The sequence below is a fragment of the Artemia sp. Qi Xiang Cuo genome, chromosome 14, assembly GCF_049724085.1.
Source record: "Artemia sp. Qi Xiang Cuo chromosome 14, ASM4972408v1, whole genome shotgun sequence".
NCBI classification, from domain to species: domain Eukaryota; kingdom Metazoa; phylum Arthropoda; class Branchiopoda; order Anostraca; family Artemiidae; genus Artemia; species Artemia sp. Qi Xiang Cuo.
In genome coordinates, this window is record NC_142807.1 from 2,976,125 (window position 1) to 3,000,750 (window position 24,626).

General features: G+C 34.6%; 1 protein-coding gene across 2 annotated transcripts in view; it reads right to left on the minus strand.

Annotated features, from left to right (window-relative positions):
- Window positions 1–24,626, minus strand: part of LOC148944040 (uncharacterized) — a 102,043-nt gene that overhangs the window by 53,319 nt on the left and 24,098 nt on the right. For both annotated transcript variants that reach the window (XM_089100291.1, XM_089100289.1), the window contains exon 2: window positions 11,631–11,695. In XM_089100291.1, the coding sequence (XP_088956417.1) occupies window positions 11,631–11,695 (65 nt within the window). The remainder of the gene's footprint in view (window positions 1–11,630; window positions 11,696–24,626) is intronic.

Sequence of the window (24,626 nt, forward strand, 5' to 3'; positions counted from 1 at the left end):
TTCAGCGTTTGGCAAAATGTGTGAAAGCGTACGGAATAGATCTCGCTGTGACGTCGTGACTGACCCTCTAGAGTGTGCACGAATTATTGCCGACCCCAATTTTACATCATTCACGAGCATAGAGGCCGGCATGGTTCTTCTACACAGGAAAAAGCGAAATGTAGTACTGAACAAGAATATTGCAGGTGGCAGTTCAGTACTAGAAATTTCAAAAAAGCTCATGTTGTCGTTCTTTTACAATGTGTGCAAGGTGCAATGGTCACGGGAGGGGGAGGTTCAAGTTTACTATGGTGATACAGACTCTCTGCTGTTAAAGGTAAATGGGCCTGAATTGGATTTATTGGGTGATTTGCAAAAGGGGGAACACATCAGCTCGCGGATGGATTTCACCAACTGGAATCCATCCCTCTACCCCGAGCTGGTGAAACGTCAAGCCCCCAATCAAGTATTAAAATTAAAATCAGAGACGGGGAGTGATTTGATATCCCGGGGGGTGTTCCCGGGCCCCAAAGTTTATTGCGTGGAAACTCATAGTGGGGAAGAAAAGAAGGCGTGTAAAGGGGTGCCTACACACTTTGTAAAAAGCAATTTCAACATGAGTGTGTACAGAGACTGTGTAGAAAGTAACCTAGTGCCAAGAGCACAAGTGCTTACAATTCGCTCTCTACAGTATAGAAATTATACTGTGAGAGTGGAGAAGAATGCAATGTCATGTATATCCAACAAGGTCTATGTGCTCGAGAATGGTGTGAGTGTCCTACCCCACGGCCACTAACGTATTTCAGACCGAGTTGAATGCATTGACTATCGCAATCAACTTGGTCTGGATAAATTAAACTAACCACCACCACTCAACCTTTCATAAATTAACTAACCGCCCAACCTCAACTAACCCATAGCAGTGACGACAACTATTCTTTTTCACCCCCGCGGCTCCCGGGGGGAGGGGGGGGTCCCTTCCCGCGGCCACCCAGGGGGGAGGGTCCCGCCCGCGGCCGGCCAGCCTTCGGCCCCGCGGCCCTGGGGGGGGGGATCCCACCTTTAAATTCATCATGTTCAACTGTGCTAGTTCCAAGTGTATTTTATTGTATAGAAAAGTGTTGTATAGAAAAGTGTTGTACAAAAGTGCTGTAGATGGACAAAAGGTGTTGTACAGAAAAGTGCTGTAGATGGACATAGGTGTTGTACAAAAAGTGTTTAAAGACAATAAGTGTTGTACAAAAAGTGTTATCGTTGCAGTTCATGTTGAACAAATAGAGTTTTCATGTTGACCATGAAATTTTGTTCTTGTGTTGTTATTTTTATCGTTGTTCATGTTGACTGCAAATATTTTCATGCAGTGTCGAAATAAATGCTGCCATGAAATATTGTTTTTTGTTGTTCTTGAATAGATAGATCCATGGGGAAAATTACTATTTATTCATTGACCACATATGACTTACAGTTAGTTATAGTCCGACTGTTGTCAGCAACAGCATATATCAATTTAAAACACCCTTCAGATCGTTTCTGTGTGGTCCCTCAATGTCAGGGAAAACAACACTCTTAACTAAAATAATTCAAAATTGCGATAAAATGTTTTTGGAAAAACCGAAAAAAATCTACTATTGCTATAGTATTTGGCAGGAGTCCTATGATAAAATAAAAGCTAGTGCTACAGCCATACCAATACAATTCATACGAGGACTTGATGTTTTCAATTGTATTGAACCGAACTCGTGGCTAATCATTGATGATTTGGCTGAATCCGTTGAACAGTTCTCACAGGAAATGCTACAACTGTTCACCGTTCGCTCCCATCATGAACACATTTCCGTTACTCTAGTTCTACACAATCTGTTTCATCAGAGCAAATGTATGCGAACCCTTGCCTTAAATTGCACTGTCCATATTATCTATCGAGTCGTGGGGGAGTCGATCGACGGCCTAAATATACCAAATCCGAAAAAAACCCGTGCCCCACCCATTATGGTTGCCTCGGAACAAAACGCACCTATCCAGCCCTACCGGTAACTTTTTCTTGTTATTAATAAGATCACCCCCGAGGATCTACGTGTAGTCACCGACATTTTCAACAATGAAATTACAGTATATCTTCCGGAGAACAGTAGAAAAGACTATTAGTCGCCATTATGACACTGAAGAAACTACACGAACAACGGCATCTGTTTTCCGTTTTAAGCACTTCAAAACCATGGCTTAGGAAGGCTATACTCAAACATGGGGTTGACAATGATTTCATTAATCTAATATCTGAACTTTGTTTAAATTTAACTGAGGGCAATGTTCAACTGCCAGAAGGTGTTAGACAACAGACAACGCAACATCGTTCCAGTGTACGGGCGTTGGCTTTTAAAAAAAAGGTAAACAATTTTAAAAGAACTCGGCTCCTTCTAGCGGGCGGTAGCCTTTTCACACTTTTAATACAAATAATTGCAGGACTTGTAAACAGTTTTCTCTAGAGAATGGCTAAACCATATAAATTGACACCATTTGAACTTGTCCTCTCCCCCATCGAACATTTTGTAGACAATCTAAGCAAATTTATTAACAATAAGAATATTGCAGATGACAAAAAACTGCTTTTACTTCGAGATGCATTGTGACGTGTGGACAAACATAAGACTTATTTTGAGAGGCCCTTCACTGATCGTTCTAAACAAGAGACATCTCCTCAAGATTCTGCAACAGCATCAAAGGAGAAGGAATTGAATTCAATTGTATTGAAAATTGGAAACCTATTGCCTCTGTCCTATCGAGAACAGAGTAAAAGAGTATTATCATATCTATTGTTGGAAACTGATGATCAAGTTCAAGTCGAGAGCACAGGGAAACGAATTATAATTCATGGAAAAAGTAATAATCTAGTTGATTCAATTTGTGATATGGTGACGAATCGTAAAGGACTCTTATCCTTTGAAGATAATCTATACACCTTTCTGTATGTATCAAACTTTCCCAAAAGTCTTATTGGCAATAAGAAAATTCTAAAGAAATTAAACGAACATCCAATAACATCATTTAAAAAAGAAGAAGAAGAAGAAGATACTAGCAGCACCACTGATTTTACAACACCTGTGGCTGCTAGTCAAAAGCGAAGACGAATTGATTCGCCCGCCAGTGTGCAAAAGGGGAGTGGACATTACACTACGTGTTTACGCTCAAAATGGATGAAGTTCTGAAAGGTGTCTATGAAAATTTTGGCAAGGTGGGAAATTTAAGTTCTCCTAAAACACTTTCTAAAGCTGTCTCCGGCACCACCACATTGAAAAAAGCAAAAGAGTATCTAGAAAATGAACCGAGTTACACACTACGTCGAAATCACAGGCTTCGCAGTAAACAATATCGACAAACTAAAGCCTTTTTCCCTCTGCATATAATGCAAATGGATCTTTTAACTCTAGACGCAGTTCAACGGCGTCACAATGCGCCATACAAATATATTCTGGTGGCAATCAGTGTCTTTAGTCGCTATGCATATGCCATTCCACTGCGGTCAAAGAGAGGTGTTGAAGTTGCTCGGGCCATTGAAAGTATTCTAGAACAGGATTCCTATAGAAAAATTGAATCGGATAGTTGTAGTGAATTTGTTAATCCCCACATGGAAAAGGTTCTTTTGAAATATAATACAACACTTTATCATAGTCACAGCCCTATAAAGGCTGCATTGGCCTAACGATTGGTAAGAAAGATTCTTATATTAATTTCAAGATATTGTACACTTAAAAATACATTTGCTTTTATTCACTATTTTGATAAAATCTTTTTGATTTATAATCAACGACCACATCGATCCCTTTCCAACTCTAGCCCTCGGGATGTTCATTACAGTGAAAATACATTTGATGCTTTTCTAAATCAATACTCCCAGGGTGACAAAGAGAAAAAGAAGAAGAAATTCAATGTTGGTGATACTGTTCGAATTAATAGAACCACCAATATTTTTGAAAAGGGGAATTATTTATGGAGCACTGAACTTTTTAAAGTGTCCAAAATCCTGGACACCATACCCATAACTTATCGACTGCGAGACACCAAAGATGATGAGATTCTCGGCGGTTTTTATGAATATGAACTGCAAAAAGTTAGAAACACTGGTGAAATTTATCAAATTGAAAAGATATTAAAGAGTCGTACACGCCATGGTAAGAAACAGTTGCTTGTTCGCTGGCTAGGATACAACTCAGATTTTGATTCTTGGGTCAGTGCTGAAGATATTGACAATGCCCAAAGATTTCTATATGACATTCATTTCCAATGTCTCTGATCCTCCCTACAATGATCTGAAAAAAACGAATTATTTTCGGAAAAAACTCTCCACCACCATCAAATTTGACGGAAATTATGAAGTGGCCCTTGTTGACTGTATTCTCAAAAATACATATGACATCCTGAGAAAGGATTGTAAATATGAAATAAGAATTAGACCATATGATTGGCCGCCACCAACAGGTGATCAAGAACAAATTAAAAAAATCAATTGGATGGATTATCCATATATTGAATTACCCTACGAGGAACTCACCTGTATGAATGATTTATGTCGTTCTATTAATAAAAGAATTTCCGCTCGTAAAAAGGAAGCTTTTCATTTCAACTATTCAAAGGAGGAGGGCAAGATCTACATTAGTTCACCTATTGCCAGTGAAAAGGTTATTCTCAATGATAATCTAAAGGACGTTCTTGGCTTTAAGCTCAATATAATCAATGGTAAAAGTGCCGGAAACACTTATTTTATTTTCGCTGACTACCCGCCTGCCTTCTCCACAGACACCTGTATATTTCTCTACGCTTCATTTGTGGAAACGTCTCGGGTCGGTAATTCAAATGTTCCCCTCCTACGAGTTCTTGAACAAAAAACCAATCAAGAACATATTCATGACTACACTATAAAGCATCTTCAGTATATCCCCGTAAACACTTCCTATTTGGAACTCTGTCAGTTAACGCTAAGAACCAAATTGGGCGATCCAATAGCAATTTCAAAAGGGTTGGCTGTGATTACATGCCATTTTCGACCCATCTTTCAACAGCAAGATGTCTAATAAAAAACTGGTATTCACTTGTCCTGATATTGACTGCTATGTTAATACTCTTGGTCCCAGACAACAGGGCAATGGAAAGGACTATTATAAAGGTCACTCGTCAATGTCTGGCTATGGTCTGGGCAGTTGGTTTGCTAAGCTGTTTCGCTCTTTACTACCATTGGCTAGAAAATATCTTGTACCGGCTGCGACAGATTTTGCATCCTCTACACTATACGATTGGGGCTCTGGCAAGGATTTTAAAAAAAGTGCTTCGGAAAATTTTAGGTCCAGTGCGCGAACCCTTGGCGAGAAATTAAAACAGAATGGTAAAGGTTTAAAAATGCCAAGAAACAATGCACCCCTCATCAGTCTCTACTCAGGACGGAAACGTAAGACATCCCTCTTGTCAAAGAAAAGAAGGAAAAATCCGACACTTAGTGTAACCAGAAGTCACAGGACGAAAATTGTCAGATCGAAACTAGATTTCTTCTCCTAAAATGTCCTACCTACCGCATAAGGATTCTCAACCTTCAATCACCGCCTCGTTGAATCTATTCAATGCCGAAAATGTTGATGTGAGTGTCAAGCATGGATACTATGAACAATTTTATCCACAACAACCCCTCTCCGATAATATCCACTTTCAAATTTATTCCAATAAAGACTACATTATGGACTTGTCTTCAACATTTATAGATTTGCAAATGAAAGTCCGGAAATCCGATAATACAACGCCAATTCGGAGTGAAGGGATATCCTATGAAAATTGTATACTACATAATTTATTTCTTCAAATTAGTGTCTACATTAATGGCATGCTGGTGAACACAAGCAACAATCTCTCAAATTATACAAACTATATGCAATTCATGCTGATGACACCCAAGTCATACAAGGAATTGAGAGGCGCCTCCAATGGATATGAATATATTACTAATACTGATAGTACAGATGTACTTAAAAATGCTACAACTAGTGAATTACATCTAGTCGGAAAAATATATCATGAAATATTTAATATACCCCAATGGCTGCCGCCCAATGTTAAAGTGGATATAAAACTAACGCTTGCACCCTCTAATTTCATATTGAGAAAAGAACTTGCTGGCAATCCTGATGTAAGTCTCTCCCTCACCTCGGCAATACTTCATGTACGTAAACAACAGGTTATGAGTTCTGTTGCTTTGGCCGTGGAAAAACTGAGAGCCTATGTAAACTATTATTCAAAATCGAAAGAGGGTGCAGGATCTAACAACTAAGAGCTGTGGCTTCCATGCACTACTATATTTTGTGTTCCGATGCCGTGGCTATACTTACAAGCAGTTTCTCCACATTTATGGTGACAATCCCCGTCTGAATGACTTTCTAGTGGAAAATATCCTCTCAGACCTATACAGTATTGATTTCAGTGCCCTAAGAGTAAAGTGCTTAAAAAATGTATGTGAATTTGTTTATTGATAAAATGTATATATATACAACAATGTCTTTAAATCTTCACTTTAGATTTCTTCATCTTCGATGTATAGACAACTATCGTGAACCACAAATGCTGGTAAATCATTTGGATTCACTGTATATTGATCTTGATTGACTACAAAATCAGGGTCACATTTTCTACAGTACAATGTAACTTCACTCTTGTCATATCTCTTTGTATAGTCAATGATACTATTTGCATTCATATTATGAAATTCACGAGTTTCAATCTGTCTATTTGAAGCAATATCACATACAGTGTTTTCAAGAGGTGAATCACATTCCGTCACTGCCAAATAAAAATCACTTGGTTTATAGTCATAGTAGGTGGTGTCATCACAACGATGACGTAGAAACCAAATTGTCTTGTTACCCCAACAGTTGAATTGTAGCCAGATTCCTCTTCCCAGAATAATTTAAATCCACGATGATACCAATCTCGTAGAAATAAACTAAAATCCCGTTTGGGGTTCTTTCCAATCATGGCGGGGTAAGTATTCTCCCACTGATCACATTTATCATAGTGACAATTGGAGCACAGGTGCCCTCTAGGATGAGAGTCACACACCTCCTCAAGACTTGAATTACATCCTTTAATTTGTACTGCATAGCCTCTATGTAATTTACAAGGATTACATAATTTACACTTTTAACTATAGTCATCAATAATTGTAAAATTCTCACATTGAGTCCAACTGCCAAGAGTGTACATGCACAATGGACATATATATAACATTTTTCGGTTTCCGATGTCAACTCACTCACAGCTAAAACGAAACTGATCCTCTTCGCTTGATAAATTCAACGAGATGGAAATGGGGGGGGACAGGAGTAGCTATGTAACAGTACTTCTACCAGTTGATGGGGGGGAGCCATATACATTGAATCGATTGGCACTGTTTTCAAAGTATGCACACAATACGATTCTTCTTTGTTTCAATTAATACATCAATAAATTAGGTATAAGCATTTGAGTCACATTTTAAAAGCTTCATACAATAGTCCAATGGAGGAGAATCACTCCTCATTATATTGTCGAGTGTTCCCCGACAAGAGATTATCCTGCGTTTAAGAGATAAGTCGAGAAAATCATCATCCAAAATCAAATGTTTTTCTATAAACACTAGATTTGATCTAATTCTCTCTTTCTCAAATTTATTCATTTTTCAATCCTTTCACTCTGACTGCTGACTCTATACTGACCCCGATTCGTTAGCCCTAACCACTTCCCCCTCGATTACGCAATCAATTTCTCAGAAATTCATTTCCCCCTCGATTATGCAATCAAGTTCTCGGACCTTCACTTCTCCTCGATTACAAACTCAATTTCTCGTACATTCACTTCCCCTTCGATTCCTAGATCAATAACACTGCTCCCGTTAGAACTCAATACCCATGTGCAACCTTCGTCCCGGAGTTATTACACATATAAACATCAAATAAATCGACCTTGGAAAAAGAGGTCATTGACCCCATTAACCACGTGTTCTCCCTAGGGGGGCTATGCCCTTATATGGGGTGCAAAAAAAAGTTGTAGGTGGCAGCAGGGGTGAGCAATGGGGGCTTTAGGGTCCCCTCTACTAGTAAGTGATAAAAATGAAGCTACTATTGTAGCTGATGCTATCAAATCAAAGGACCAACCGCTAAGACTAGAGCTAAAAGTACCAGTGCATTAGGGAATTGCCCGTTTCGTTCCTGACAGTGTTACTGACGGTCAGTTGCAGAACTTGATAGCTAACTATACCGAAGTCTCCCGTATCGGCAAAACTAGATCCTACCAGCTGCGATTTTCTCGTCGAGAAGACTTATTAGCAGCCATTTCCTCGTCAGTGATAATCGAGTATGAGCGAACCGCATCGAGAAATTTCTTCCTCTCCCTCTTCACTGCTACAACTGCCAAGCTTACGGACATATCTCCCAACACTGTAAAGCTCTTACTCGCTGTTCACGCTGTGCGGAGACAGGGCATTCGAACAAGCTGGAAACCCCCTGTCAAAATGAAATGCAGTGTGCACTGGGCAACCAGGCTGACCAGCCTTGTTACAGCTACAAATGTCTTGTCGCACAGAAACTTATGAATCCCCCAAAATGAGCTGTTATCTACGCGTTACATCATGGAATATTAATGGAGGTGTCTCTAAGAAATTAGTGGTTTCAAAAGAGCTATAACGGCCTTTGTGACTCAGGGATTTTTGATTCGAACAAAATTTAGGCTTTAGCGTAAAGAGCGAGGTATTGATTAGGGGGCTAACCCCTCATATACGTAATAATTTCTGTTCGTTTTAATGTTCCTCCTTACTTTCAGTTGAAAAAGACTAGTTGTTTTTATTTCATTTTGAAACAGATCAAAGTGCCGATTCATCTACTTTCCCAAAAAGAACTATTAACTTTTCTAGAGAAGCAAACCTTGCTGAATATTTACTGTGAAGAGATCGTTTACGCTATAAGCTCTGCCGAGCGTGCTAGTTTACCCATACGAAGAGTACGTCTTGGAACTGAGAAGCATGGTTGGTCAGGTAGCCCTCACCTGGTTGATTCTTGTGCTAAATCGAAATTCTGGCTTCGTGTCTTGAAGGAGTGTGGTATGCCACAGCAAGGTTTGGTAAATGAAATTCGTCTAAAAGCTTAGCGACATTTTGTGAAAGTACTTAGGCAACATCAGGCTAAATAAGTAGCTGAACTATCAAGTAAAGCCACAAGTGAACCTAATTTAGTATGGAAAGGTTACTTTAAAAATAAATTTTCCAAGCCTGATCCATCATTGTCAAATCAATACGACAGGGAGCTTGATGGTTGCTTAGGCCAAACAATATTGATGAGATCAGTTTTATTGTTACTCGATCTGCGGCTACTGAGTTCATTTCTAAGCTACGAAAGAAAACTTTTCGTGGTGTTGATGACCTCTGTGCAAAGCATTTAAGATGTTGGTCCCCTCTCCTGATTGGTACTGAATGCATTTCTAAGCTAAAAAAGAAAACTTTTCGTGGTGTTGATGGCCTCTGTGCAAAGCATCTAAGATGTGGGTCCCCTCTCCTGATTGAGCATCTGACCTTACTCTTTCAGATGATATTCTGTTGTGGTATAGTTCCTGATTGGTTCAGTACTGGAGTAATAACCCAGGTATTAAAAAGAGGAAAACCTTCGGACCAATGTTCTTCTTTTAGGCCAATTAGGGTGTCACCGGTTTTGTACAAAGTTTTTGGATTACTAATTATTGACGAGATATCTGATAAGTGTTATAATACACAGGATAACCAATTTGGCTTCAAGAAAGGAGTAGGCCGCGACTATGCTCACGATTTGATTGCTAGTTTACTTCTACATGCTCTTGAAAATAATAAGGTATTATATTCTGCTGGGTTAGACTTATCTACTGCATTCGATACGGGTATACATCCGCATATCTTATTGACTGCTCATAAGCGTGGAGTTAACATTTCTGTCATCAAATCGATACGTGATATGTATAAAAAGCTAAATGCCAGAGTTAAGGTCACCAGCTCACTTGGTACAGTGGAACTCACTCCTTCAATTCCAGTAAAAAAGGACTTTAGACAGGACGCTGTTACTTCTCCGCCCATGTTTAATATTACTATCATTGTGCCACAACAGAACATTCTAACCACATGTACATTTAAAGGTACTGATGTTTCGCTAGCTAACTATGCTGATGACTTCTTTAATATTAGTAGAACAGCCTTTGAATTGAGGAAAAATTTCCAAATTCTCGGTAGGGAGTACAAACGTATTGGTCTTCGACTTAATGAGAGTAAGACTGAGTTCCTAGTGTTCAATCACCGTTCAGATTGCCCGAAAAATGTTCAGTTAGGTGAACATGTTATTAAAGCACAAGATACAGTGACGTATCTTGGTGTACCGATTGAGTCAAATCTCCGCGTCACGCGTCAACTTTAGAAAGTTTTTTTTTTGTCAGAAAATCTAGGAATGTGTATGGTTTACTAATTGCGTTAAAGTTTAAATTTAACAGCCGTATCTTAGCTAGCGTTTATAATACATTTCCTGTTCCACATCTACTTGCCCTCGTACTACTTTGGTCTCTTCTTACTCCTTCAGATATTAAGGATATACGGAAGTGTTTCCACAAGTATGCGAAATATCTCCTACGGTTGCCTCTCTGGACTAACAACAGCTCACTATCATCGGTGTATGGAGTTACTAGTCCAGTGTCCGCGGTGCAGAAAAGAAATGAGAGATATCGGAGGTAAATTATTGGAGAAAGCACCTCTGAAATTGTACTTCGTTGATAATGTGTTTGTCCTTACATATAATTGCCCTTATTTGTATTTGTTGTTTTTATTTTTTTCCTGTCAGTTCTTCTTTGTTTTGGTTTTGTTGTATCTGTCAGAATTTATTTGTTTCTTTCCCTTGTCGTTCTTTATGCTTCATCAGTGTTGTATTTTACATTTATGATGGGCACTAAACTTATACATACATACATACATATGTTGTTCATATGCAAGCAAAGAAAACATATTTGTTTGCTTACCAAACAAAATATATGAGCCAAGAAACATGCTCTCTCTAGTCTATTTCAAATTAACATGTCTATGGGATGCATTTAGTCAATTATGAGATAAGACAGAAAGATTTGTGAAATCTACGCGTTTGCTTAGAGCATCGTTTTTGGCCTGTGGGGATGCTATTCCATAGAAAACAGATCGTAGTTATTTAAAAGGAATTCAATACCCATGCTCGAGAAGATCTGAAATACAGGAATACAAGTGATAGAGAAAAAATATGATTACATTTATGAATTTCGAATACAAGAATGCAGTAGGAAAATTTACTTATATATTTATTCTTTTAGCCCAATTACCCAAATACATTGTAAGATCCTCTACTGTTGGCATACGGTGGGCACGAAGTAATTTGATGCAGAGTAATTTGTTGGTGTAGAACAATGGCGTATGTCGAGTGGATGTCATAGGGGAGGATAGGTACTCTGATTATATTAAACTCTTTCTATTGGTGTGCCACTGTCAACTAAATAGGCAAGTTTTAGTGTAGCCTCGCAAAACCCTACTGTTGGCACATGGCGGACAAAACTACCAAGTCCACTAAGAGGTAAAGTCAAAATAATGTTTAAGCAATATCTGAAATACCCACCATAAGTATCTTTCTAGGGTTGTATCCGCGAGTGACTCCACAATCTTCCAATATACCAACAGCATCTGCAAGCAGAAATATGATGTGAAAGGAAAAGCTTCTGCAGTTTTGTAGTGCTGTTCAATGGAGGAGTTTCTAGAGAATCATGGGAGTAAAACCTTAAAAAAAATTAGTAAAACCTTAGTAAAAATTAGTAAAATTAGTCGAAAACCGAGTCGAAAATTAGTAACCCCCCCCTCCGAACAAAGATCCTGGATCCGATCTTGGTATCTACCCATGAGTAGAAAGGCCTTATTGACTCCGACCCCTCACCCCTGCTGCCACCTACAACTTTTTTTTACATAATTTATGTCTGTTTTTATCTACAGGATTGCACTCAACACAGTAAATCTCACAATTGAAAATTTATGAGAAATATATTCATTAATGGTAGCTGTTTTAGGGATGGAGCAGTTTACATCAAGGAGGCACACTTGTGCCTCTATAAAGAGGCAACCCACCACAATGTTAAGCGATTTCCGGTCCTAGCGATCGCAAAGAGACAGCGGTGATTGCAATTTGTAGCCCAAGCTCCAATTATGACACGTGCAAAATTTCACCCCCCCCCTCCGACTTTATCTTCATGGGTAAAAGTGGGCCGGAAGTTTCGACCCTTTGACCACAGCCCCCCTTTAACGTTGTCCGATTGGGCTGAAATTTAGAGGTTAAGCTTTCCTAGGGCCCGGGAGCTTATCCTCGAAATTTCAGGAGGGCTGTGCCCTCCTCAACGCCTCGCTCTTTATGCTAAAGTTTGACTTTCTCAGAACTCTTTTTTTAAACAATAAAAACTTTAACGTAAAGAGTGAGGCGTTGAGGAGGGCACAGTCCCTTTCATATACGGAAGCGGGGGTTTGGGGGGCGGCAGCCCCCCCAACTGCTCCTTCTAATCCCTCAACGTTTTAAGGTTCGAACTTGTGACTCAGTCTCTTTAACTCTTTAGAAAACGTAGTTTTTTTTCAAATAATAGATTAATACATTGTAGTAACTTCAGCTCACAACTCGTAAGAAACTAAAAATTCAGCTGTGTAGAAACTTGCCAATACCAGATATGCCACCCAGGGATAACTTAGTATAAACCATACTGGATTGCATATTGATTTTTACCAGGACTGGGCATGGATTTATTCTTTTTTTTTTTATTTATTTGATTTGTACCATTTATCCCACTTTGTTAGACAGCTGAATAATATTTGCACCACAAATTCCAATAGGCATTTAAATTCATTTGAGTAAACGTATCTAATAACACTCTAAAATGGTATAGAATCCCTTGATAAAGAGGGGCTAGGGCTGAAAAAATTAATATGGTATCTACCAAGGCCGTATCCAGGGAGGGGGGTTACCCGGTTTGACCCCCCCCGGAATTTTTGACCGAGTCGAAAATTAGTTGAAAATTAGTAAAACCTTAGTAAAAATTAGTAAAATTAGTCAAAAACCGAGTCGAAAATTAGTAACCCCCCCCTCCGAACAAAGATCCTGGATCCGATCTTGGTATCTACCCATGAGTAGAAAGGCCTTATTGACTCCGACCCCTCGCCCCTGCTGCCACCTACAACTTTTTTTTACATAATTTATGTCTGTTTTTATGGTTTTTGTCAGTGAGAATGAAAAAACAGGAATTTTCTCACTTTTATGGATGTTTTTTTGGATGTTCTCACTTTGATGGATGTTTCTTGGATGTTCTCACTTTGATGGATGTTTCTTGGTTGTTCTCACTTTGATGTATATTTTTTTTAATTTCTCTATTTGAATTATGTGGTATGGATCTTCTGACGGTGATGTGTATTATCTGAATGTTATCACTTTTAATGATATTTACTGAATCTTCAACATTTGAGTGGTATTTTTTGAATGTTCACACTTTGTTTGGTAGTTAGTGGATGTTCTAACTGTGATGGATGTTTTCACTTTTGATGGATGTTTTCTTGGATGTTCTTACTTTGATGGATGTTTCTTGGATGGTCTCACTTTGATGGATGTTTTCTGGATGTTCACACTTTGATGGATGTTTTCTTGGATGTTCTAACTTTGATGGATGTTTCTTGGATGTTCTCACTTTGATGGATGTTTTCTTGGATGTTATCACTTTGATGGATGTTTTCTGGATGTTCTTACTTTGATGGATGTTTCTTGGATGTTCTCACTTTGATGGATGATTCTTGGATGTTCTCACTTTTGATGGATGTTTTCTTGGATGTTCTTACTTTGATGGATGTTTCATGGATGTTCTCACTTTGATGGATGTTTTCTTGGATGTTCTCACTTTGATGGATGTTTCGAGGATGTTCTCACTTTGATGGATGTTTCTTGGATGTTCTCACTTTGATGGATGTTTTCTTGGATGTTATCACTTTGATGGATGTTTTCTGGATGTTCTAACTTTGATGGATGTTTGTTGGATGTTCTCACTTTGATGGATGTTTGTTTGATGTTCTAACTTTGATGGATGTTTTCTTGGATGTTCTCAGTTTTATGGATGTTTCATGGATGTTATCACTTTGATGGATGTTTCTTGGATGTTCTCACTTTGATGGATGTTTAATGGATTTTCTCACTTTGATGGATTTTTCTTTGATGTTCTCACTTTGATGGATTTTTAATGGATGTTCTCACTTTGTTGGCTGTTTATTGGATGTTTTCACTTTGATGGTTGTTTATTGGATGTTATAACTTTGTTTGTTTTTTTATTGGATGTTCTCACTCTTTTGTATGTTTCTTGGTTGTCATCACTTTTTATGGATGTTTCTTTTATGTTCTTACTTTGATGGATGTTTTCTTGGATGTTCTCACTTTGATGGATGTTTCTTGGATGTTCTCACTTTGATGGATGTTTTCTTGGATGTTCTCACTTTGATGGATGTTTCTTGGATGGTTATGAGTAACACATGACACATGACAAATGAGACATGATACATGACACATGAGACATGACACATGACACGTGTCATGACAATATTTGTTGCTTAGAGTTGCTTAGTCAAACAATGCTCACCTAAGTAATTTGTATATCTAATATAAAAGAAGCATAAAAGGTATATGCTACTATTATGTAATTACTATGAGATAGATTTATATCTAAATATTCAAGGAAATCACACAGCCTACTAGGTGTCTTACCTTAGCTTACATAAGGTAGGCTATCAATGGAAGTCATCAGGTCTGCAAAACTACCAATAGGGTAGCCTATATATTGATACTTTCTTTTAGAATCATTAATGTTTACCTTTAAACTGTTTCATGGTTAAAAGATCCTGGAAGGCCAAAAATCCTAGTAACATCAAGGCTAGGCCTAGTCTAGCAAAGCTCTTTTCAAGAAGCATTCCTTAAAAGTATTTTTCAAAGAAAAGAGCTTTGCTGAACTTGGTTCTTATTTCTGTTTTGCTCGAATATACAAGGAAACAACTCTTTCTAAGGCTATATGCTGATTTATTTATTTTTGGTCATTTTCTGCTCTTTAACAGCACACGTTCTTTATTTTTGAAATTGGCCTCGAACTTTCCTATTGGAATACATTATGTAAACTGGCGATCTTTCTCCTTAAAAAAAAGAATTACCGGTTTTTTATACTAATTTAAGACGTATATGGCTGTGTAAGTTTGCACTTGGCCAATTTAATGAATTAGAATTTATTTAAGAGTTTAGTTTTTAGCTTAGAGTCTTAGCTTATAGTTTTTGTTGAAGTTATAGTTTAGTTTTAGTTAAGAGTTTAGAGTTTTACCTTAGAGTCTTAGCTTAGAGTTAAGTTAGAGTTATAGTTTAGTTTAGCTATAGTTAAGAGTTTAGAGTTTTGGTTTAGAGTTTTATCTTTTAGCTTTTGTTAGATTTTTAGTTTAGTTTTAGTTAATTGTTTATAGTTTTTTAGATTATAGTCTTAGATTAAAGTTTTAGTTAAGAGTTATAATTTAGTTTAGTTATATTTATTAGTTTATACTTTTAGCTTATAGTCTTAGCTTAGAGTTTTTATCAGAGTTCTAGTTTCGTTTGGTAATAGTTAAGAATTTAGAGTTTTAGCGTAGAGTCTTAGTTTTGATATTTTATCAGAGTTCTAGTTTCGTGTAGTTTTAGTTAATAATTTAGAGTTTTAGCTTACGGTCTTATCGTATAGTATTTGGTATATTTGTAGTTTACTTTAGTCATAGTTAAGAATTTAGAGTTTAGCTTAGAGTCTTAGCTTAGAGTTTCAGTTAAAGTTATAGTTTAGTTAAGTTAAGTTAATAGTTTAGAGTTTTAACTTAGAGTCATAGGTTAGATTTCTAGTTTAGTTTAGTTTTAGTTAAGAGTTTAGAGTTTTACCATAGAGTCTTAGCTTAGAGTTTTTGTTAGAGTTCTAGTTTAGTTTAGTTTTAGTTAAGAGTTTAGTGTTTTAGCATAGAGTCAGCTTATAGTTTTAGTTAGAGTTCTAGTTTAGTTTTAGTTAAGAGTTTAGAATTTTAGCTTAGAGTCTTAGCTTAAAGTTTTTGTTAGAGTTATAGTTTATTTTAGTTTTAGTTAAGAGTTTAGAGTTTTTAGCGTAGTCTTAGCTTAGAGTTTTTTTTGTTGAAGTTCTAGTTTAGTTTAGTTAATAGTTTAGAGTTTTAGCTTAGAGTCTTAGCTTAGAGTTTTTGTTAGAGTTCTAGTTTAGTTTAGTAATAGTTAAGAGTTTAGTGTTTTAGCATAGAGTCAGCTTAGAGTTTTATTTATAGTTCTAGTTTATTTTTAGTTAAGAGTTTATAATTTTAGCTTAGAGTATTAGCTTAGAGTTCTAGTTTAGTTTAGTTTTAGTTAAGAGTTTAGAGTTTTTAGCGTAGTCCTAGCTTAGAGTTTTTTTTGTTGAAGTTCTATCTTAGTTTAGTTGAGAGTTTGTAGTTTTAGCTTAGAATCTTAGCATAGAGTTTTTGTTAGAGTTGAAGTTTAGTTTAGTAATAGTTAAAAGTTTAGAGTTTTACCATAGAGTCTTAGCTTAGAGTTTTAGTTAGAGTTCTAGTTTAGTTTAGTTTTAGTTAAGAGTTTGGAGTTTTTTTTAGCTTAGATTCTTAGCTTAGAGTTTTTGTTAGAGTTCTAGTTTAGTTTAGTTTTAGTTAATAGTTTTATATTATATTCATAGCATAGTTTTTTTTGAAAATATAGTTTAGTTTAGTTAAGAGTTTAACGTTATACCTTAGAGTCTTAGCTTAGAGTTTTTTGTTATAGTTCTAGTTTAGTTTTAGTTAAGAGTTTAGAGTTTCTACCTTAGAGTCTTAGCTTAGAGTTTTTGTGAAGTTGAAGTTTAGTTTATTAATAGTTAAGAATTTAGAGTTTTTAGCTTAGAGTTTTACGTAGAGTTTTATTTTAGTTTATTTTTAGTTAAGAGTTTAGAAGTTTTATCTTATATTCTTAGCTTAGAGTTTTTGTTGAAGTTATAGTTTAGTTAAGAGTTTAGTGTTTTAGCTTAGAGTCTTAGATTAGAGTTTTTGTTTGAGTTCTAGTTTAGTTTAGTTTTAGTTAAGAGTTTGGTGTTTTACCTTAGAGTCTTAGCTTAGAGTTTTTTTTATAGTTCTAGTTTAGTTTAGTTTTATTTAAGAGTTTAATGTTTTATCATCTATTCTTACCTTATAGTTTTTGTTAGATTTCTAGTTTTACTTAAGAGTTTAGAGTTTTATCTTAGAGTCTTAGCTTAGAATTTTTTTTATAGTTACAGTTTAGTTTAGTTTTAGTTAAGAGTTTAGTGTTTTTAGATTATAGTCTTAGCTTAGAGCTTTTGTTGAAGTTTTAGTTTATATTAGCTTTAGTTTAGAGTTTTAGATTAGACTTAGAGTTTTAATTAGAGTTCTAGTTTAGTTTTAGTTAAGAGTTTAGAGTTTTTAGCTTAGAGTCATAGTTTATTTTTATTTAGAGTTCTAGTTTAGTTTAGTTTTAGTTAAGAGTTTATAGTTTTAACATAAAGTCATAGCTTAAACGTTCAGTTACAGCTGAAGTTTAGTTTAGTTACAGTTAAGAATTTAGAGTTTTAGCTTAGAGTCATAGCTTAGAGTTTTACTTAAAGTTATAGTTTGGTTAAGTTTTAGTTAAGAGTTTCGAGTTTTAGCTGAGTCTTAGCTTAGAGTTTTTGTTAGACATCTAGTTTAGTTTAGTTTTAGTTAAGAGTTTAGAGTTTTACCTTAGAGTCTTATCTTAGAGTTTTTTGTTAGAATTCTAGTTTAGTTATAGTTAAGAGTTTGATGTTTTACCTTTGAGTTTCAGTTAGAGTTATAGTTTAGTTTAATTTTAGTTATGAGTTTGGTGTTTTACCTTAGAGTCTTAGATTGGAGTTTTAGTTAGAGTTCTAGTTTAGTTTTAGTTAAGAGTTTAGAATTTTAGCTTAGAGTCTTAGCTTAGAGTTTTTGTTAGAGTTCTAGTTTATTTTAGTTTTAGTTAAGAGTTTAGAGCTTTTAGCTTAGAGTCTTAGCTTAGAGTTTTTTTGAAGTTCTAGTTTAGTTTAGTTAATAGTTTGGAGTTAAATAGTTTAGTTAATAGCGTTTGGAGTTTTACCTTCGAGACTTAGCTTAGAGTTTTAGTTCAGTTTAGTTTTAGTTAAGAGTTTAAAGTTTTAGCTTAGAGTCTTAGCTTAGAGTTTTTGTTAGAGTTCTAGTTTAGTTTAGTTTTAGTTAAGAGTTTAGAGTTTTATCTTAGAGACTTAGCTTAGAATTTTAGTGTAGTTTAGTTTTACTTAAGAGTTTAGAATTTTAGCTCAGAGTCTCAGCTTAGAGTTTTTGTTAGAAATCTAGTTTAGTTTAGTTTTAGTTAAGAGTTTAGTGTTTTTAGCTTAGTCTTAGTTTAGAGTTTTTGTTGAAGTTCTAGTTTAGTTTAGTTTTAGTTTAGAGTTTTAGCTTAGACTTAGAGTTTAAATTATAGTTCTAGTTTGGTTTAGTTTTAGTTAAGAGTTTAGAGTTTTTAGCTTAGAGTCTTAGCTTAGTTTTATTTAGAGTTCTAGTTTAATTTAGTTTTAGTTAAGAGTTTAGAGTTTTACCATAGAGTCTTAGCTTAGAGTTTTAGTTAGAGTTAAAGTTTAGTTTAGTTACAGTTATGAATTTAGATTTTTAGCTTAGAGTCATAGCTTAGTTTTTTGTTATAGTTCTAGTTTGGTTAAGTTTTAGTTAAGAGTTTAGATTTTTAGCTGAGTCTTAGCTTAGAGTGTTTGTTAGAGTTCTAGTTTAGTTTAGTCATAGTTAAGAGTTTAGAGTTTTACCTTAGAGTATTAGCTTAGAGTTTTAGTTACAGTTCTCGTTTAGTTTAGTTTTATTTAAGAATTTGATTTTTTACCTTTGAGTTTGAGTTAGAGTTCTAGTTTAGTTTACTTTTATTTAAGAGTTTATTGTTTTAGATTAGAGTATTAGCTTAGAGTTTTTGTTAGAGTTCTTGTTTAGTTTAGTTTTTTTTATGAGTTTAGAGTTTTAGCTTAGAGTCTTAGCTTAGATTTTTTGTTAGAGTTCTAGTTTATTTTAGTTTTAGTTAAGAGTTTAGAGTTTTTTAGCTTAGAGTCTTAGCTTAGAGTTTTTGTTGAAGTTCTAGTTTAGTTTAGTTAATAGCTTAGAGTCTTAGCTTAGAGTTTTAGTTAGAGTTGACGTTTAATTTAGTAATAGTTAAGAGTTTAGAGTTTTAGCTTAGAATCTTAGCTTAGAGTTTTTGTTAGAGTTCTAGTTTAGTTTAGATAAAGTTAAGAGTTTGGAGTTTTACCTTAGAGACTTAGCTTAGATTTCTAGTTTGGTTTAGTTTTAGTTTAGTGTTTGGTGTTTTACCCGATTGTTACCTTACGGAGTTTTTGCTTTTGTTACCCTTAGTTTAGGTTTTGGAGTTTTTCATTAGATAATTAACTTACTGTTTTTAGTCAGAGTTCTAGTTTAGTTTAGTTTTTGTTAGGAGCATAGAGTTTTAGCCCATTTTGATAGATTAAAGATTATGTTAGAGTTCTAGTTTAGTTTAGCTATAGTTAAGAGTTTTGTGTTTTAGCTTAGAGTCTTATCTTAGAGTTTTAGTTGGAGTTCTAGTTTAGTTTAGTTTTAGTTAAGAGTTTAGAGTTTTAGCTTAGAGTCTTAGCTTATAGTTTTTGTTAGGGTTCTAGTTTAGTTTAGTTTTAGTTAAGAGTTTAGAGTTTTTAGATTATAGTTATAGCTTAGAGTTTTTGTTGAAGCTCTAGTTTAGTTTAGCTTTAGTTAAGAGTTTATAGTTTTAGCTTAGAGTCCTAGCTTAGAGTTTTTGTTAGAGTTTTTGTTTAGTTTAGTTTTAGTTAAAAGTTTAGAGTTTTAGCTTAGAGTCTTAGCTTAGAGTTTTAGTTAGAGTTGAAGTTTAGTTTAGTTATAGTTAAGATTTTAGAGTTTTAACTAGAACTCTAAATAAAACTAAACTAAGACTCTAAGCTAAAAACACTAAACTCTTAACTAAAACTAAACTAAACTAGAACTCTAACAAAAACTCTAGAGTTTTAGAGTTTTAGTTAGAGTTGAAGTTTAGTTTAGTTATAGTTAAGAATTTAGAGTTTTTAACTAGAACTCTAAATAAAACTAAGCTAAGACTCTAAGCTAAAAACACTAAACTCTTAACTAAAACTAAACTAAAATAAAAGTCTAACAAAAACTCTAATCTAAGGCTCCAATCTAGAACTATAAACTCTAATGTAAAACTAGTACTCTAAAAAACACAATAGTCTAATACTCTAATAAAAAATTATAAACTATTAACTAAAACTAAACTAAACTATAACTCTAACTTAAAATCTACGCTATGGTTCTAAGTTACAACTACAAAATATTAACTAAAACTAAAATAGAACTCTGACGAAATCTATAAGCTAAGACTCTATCCTAAAACACTAAACTCTTAACTAAAACTAAGATAAACTATAAGTTTAACAAAAACCCTAATCTAAGAATCTAAGGTAGAACTATAAACTCTTAAATGAACTAAACTAGAATTTAAACAAAAACTCTAAGCCAAGACTAAAACATAAAACTCAAATCTCTTAACTATAACTAAACTAAACTAGAACTCTAATTAAAACTAAGCTAAGACTCTAAGCTAAAAAATCTAAATTCTTAACTGTGAATAAACTAAACTTCAACTTCACAAAAACTCTAAGCTAAGAATCTAAGCTAAAAACTCTAAACTCTTAACTAAAACTAAACTAAAGAAGAACTATAACAAAAAACTCTAAGCTAAAACTCTATGTTGGAACTCTAAACTCTAAACTAAACTAAACTAGATTTTGAACAAAAACTAAGCTATGACTCTAAGATAAAGCTCTTAACTAAAACTAAACTAAACTAGAACTCTAACAAAAACTCTAAGCTAAGACTCTAAGCTAAAAAAAACTCTAAACTCTTAACTAAAACTAAACTAAACTAAAACTCTAAGCTAAGTCTCGAAGGTAAAACTCCAAAAGCTTAACTATATCTAAACTAAACTAGAACTCTAACAAAAACTCTAAGCTAAGACTCTAAGGTAAAACTCTAAACTCTTAACTATTACTAAACTAAACTTCAACTCTAACTAAAACTTTAAGCTGAGACTCTAAGCTAAAACTCTAAACTATTAACTAAACTAAACTCGGACTTCAACAAAAAAACTCAAAGCTAAGACTACGCTAAAACCTCTAAACTCTTAACTAAAACTAAACTAAGCTAAAACTCTAAGCTAAGACTCTAAGCTAAAATTCTAAACTCTTAACTAAAACTAAACTAGAACTCTAACTAAAACTCTAAGCTGACTCTATGCTAAAACTCTAAACTCTTAACTATTACTAAACTAAACTACAACTCTAACAAAAACTCCCAGCTAAGACTCTAATCTAAAACTATAAACTATTAACTAAACAAAAGTAGAAATTCAACAAAAAAACTCTAATCTAAGACTACGCAAAAAACTCTAAACTCTTAACTAAAAATAAACTAAACTATAACTCTAACAAAAACTATAAGCTAAGACTCTAAGCTAAAATTCTAAACTCTTAACTAAAACTAAACTAGAACTCTAACTAAAACTCTCAGCTGACTCTATGCTAAAACAATAAACTCTTAACTAAAACTAAACTAAACTAGAAGTATAACAAAAACTTTAATCTAAGACTCCAAGGTAAAACACCAAACTCTTAACTAAAACTAAACTAAACTATAACTCTAACATAAATTCTAAGCTATGACTCTAAGCTATAACTCTAAACTATTAACTACAAATTAACTAAACTATAACTTTAACTAAAACTCTAAGCTGTGACTCTAAGATAGACTCTAACTTCTTAAATATAACTAAACTAAACTTCACCTATAACAAAAACTCTAAGCTAAGACTTTAAGATAAAACACTAATTTATTAAATAAAAAAAAATTAAACTAGAACTCTGATAAAAACTCTAAGCTAAGACTTTAAGCTAAAACTCTAAACCCTTAACTATAACTAAACTAAACTAGAACTTTTAACTAAAACTCTAAGCTAAGACTCTAAGCTAAAAAACTCTAAACTCTTAACTAAAACTAAACTAAAATAAAACTCTAACTAAAGCTCTAAGCTAAGACTCAAAGCTAAAACTCAAAACTCTTAACTATAGCTAAACTAAACTAGAACTCTAACTAAACTCAAAGCTAAGACTCTAAGGTAAAACTCTAAACTCTTAACTAAACTAGAACTTCAACAAAAACTCTAAGCTAAGACTCTAAGCTAAAAACTAAACTCTTAACTAAATTCTAATTCATTAAATTGGCCAAGTGCAAACTTACACAGCCATATACGTCTTAAATTAGTATGAAAAACCGATAATTCTTTTTTTAAGGAGAAAGATCGCCAGTTTACATAATGTATTCCAATAGGAAAGTTCGTGGCCAATTTCAAAAATAAAGAACGTGTGCTGTTAAAGAGCAGAAAATGACCAAGAAATAAATAAATCAGCATATGGCCTTAGAAAGAGTTGTTTCCTTGTATATTCGAGCAAAACAGAAATCAGAACCAAGTTCAGCAAAGCTCTTTTCTTTGAAAAATACTTTTAAGGAATGCTTCTTGAAAAGAGCTTGGATAGACTAGGCCTGGCTTTGATGTTACTAGGATTTTTGGCATACCAGGATCTTTTAACCATGAAGCAGTTTAAAGGTAAACATTAATGATTCTAAAAGAAAGTATCAATATATAGGCTACCCTATTGGTAGTTTTACAGACCTGATGACTTCCAATGATAGCCTACCTTATGTAAGCTAAGGTAAGACACCTAGTAGGCTTTGTGATATGCTTGAATATTTAGATATAAATCTATCTCACAGTTATTACATAATAGTAGCATATACTTTTTATGTTTTTTTATATTAGATATACAAATTACTTAGGTGAGCACTGTTTGACTAAGCAACTCTAAGCAACAAATATTGTCATGACACGTGTCATGTGTCATGTCTCATGTGTCATGTGTCCTGTGTTACTCATAACCATCCAAGAAACATCCATCAAAGTGAGAACATCCAAGAAAACATCCATCAAAGTGAGAACATCCAAGAAACATCCATAAAAGTGAGAACATCCAAGAAAACATCCATAAAAGTAAGAACATCCAAGAAACATCCATCAAAAGTGAGAACATCCAAGAAACATCCATCAAAGTGAGAACATCCAAGAAAACATCCATCAAAATGAGAACATCCAAGAAACATCCATCAAAGTGAAAACATCCAAGAAACATCCATCAAAGTGAGAACATCCATGAAATATCCATCAAAGTGAGAACATCCAAGAAACATCAATCAAAGTGAGAACATCCATGAAACATCCATCAAAGTGAGAACATCCAAGAAACATCCATCAAAGTGAGAACATCCATGAAACATCCATCAAAGTGAGAACATCCAAGAAACATCCATCAAAGTAAGAACATCAAAGAAACATCCATCAAAGTGAGAACATCCAAGAAGCATCCATCAAAGTAAGAACATCCAGAAAACATCCATCAAAGTGAGAAAATCCAAGAAAACATTCATCAAAGTGAGAACATCCAAGAAACATCCATCAAAGTGAGAAAATCCAACAAACATCCATCAAAGTGAGAACATCCAAGAAAACATCCATCAAAGTGATAACATCCATTAAACATCCATCAAAGTAATAACATCCAAGAAAACATCCATCAAAAGTGAGAACATCCAAGAAGCATCCATCAAAGTGAGAACATCCAAGAAACATCCATCAAAGTAAGAACATCCAGAAAACATCCATCAAAGTGAGAACATCCAAGAAAACATCCATCAAAGTGAGAACATCCAAGAAACATCCATCAAAGTGAGAACATCCAAGAAAACATCCATCAAAGTGTGAACATCCAGAAAACATCCATCAAAGTGAGACCATCCAAGAAACATCCATCAAAGTAAGAACATCCAAGAAAACATCCATCAAAAGTGAGAACATCCAAGAAACATCCATCAAAGTGAGAACATCCAAGAAACATCCATCAAAGTGAGAACATCCATGAAACATACATCAATGTGTGAACATCCAGAAAACATCCATCAATGTGTGAAAATCCAGAAAACATCCATCAAAGTCAGAAGATCCATAAAACATCCATCAAAGTGATAACATCCAGAAAACATCCATCAAAGTGAGAACATCCAAGAAACATCCATCAAAGTGAGAACATCCAAGAAACATCCATCAAAGTGAGAACATCCAAAAAAACATCCATCAAAGTGAGAAGATTCCTGTTCTTTCATTTTCACTGACAAAAACCATAAAAACAGACATAAATTATGTAAAAAAAAAGTTGTAGGTGGCAGCAGGGGTGAGGGGTCGGAGTCAATAAGGCCTTTCTACTCATGGGTAGATACCAAGATCGGATCCAGGATCTTTGTCCGGAGGGGGGGGGTTACTAATTTTCGACTCGGTTTTCGACTAATTTCACTAATTTTTACTAAGGTTTTACTAATTTTCAACTAATTTTCGACTCGGTCAAAAATTCCGGGGGGGGGGGGGTCAAACCGGGTAACCCCCCTC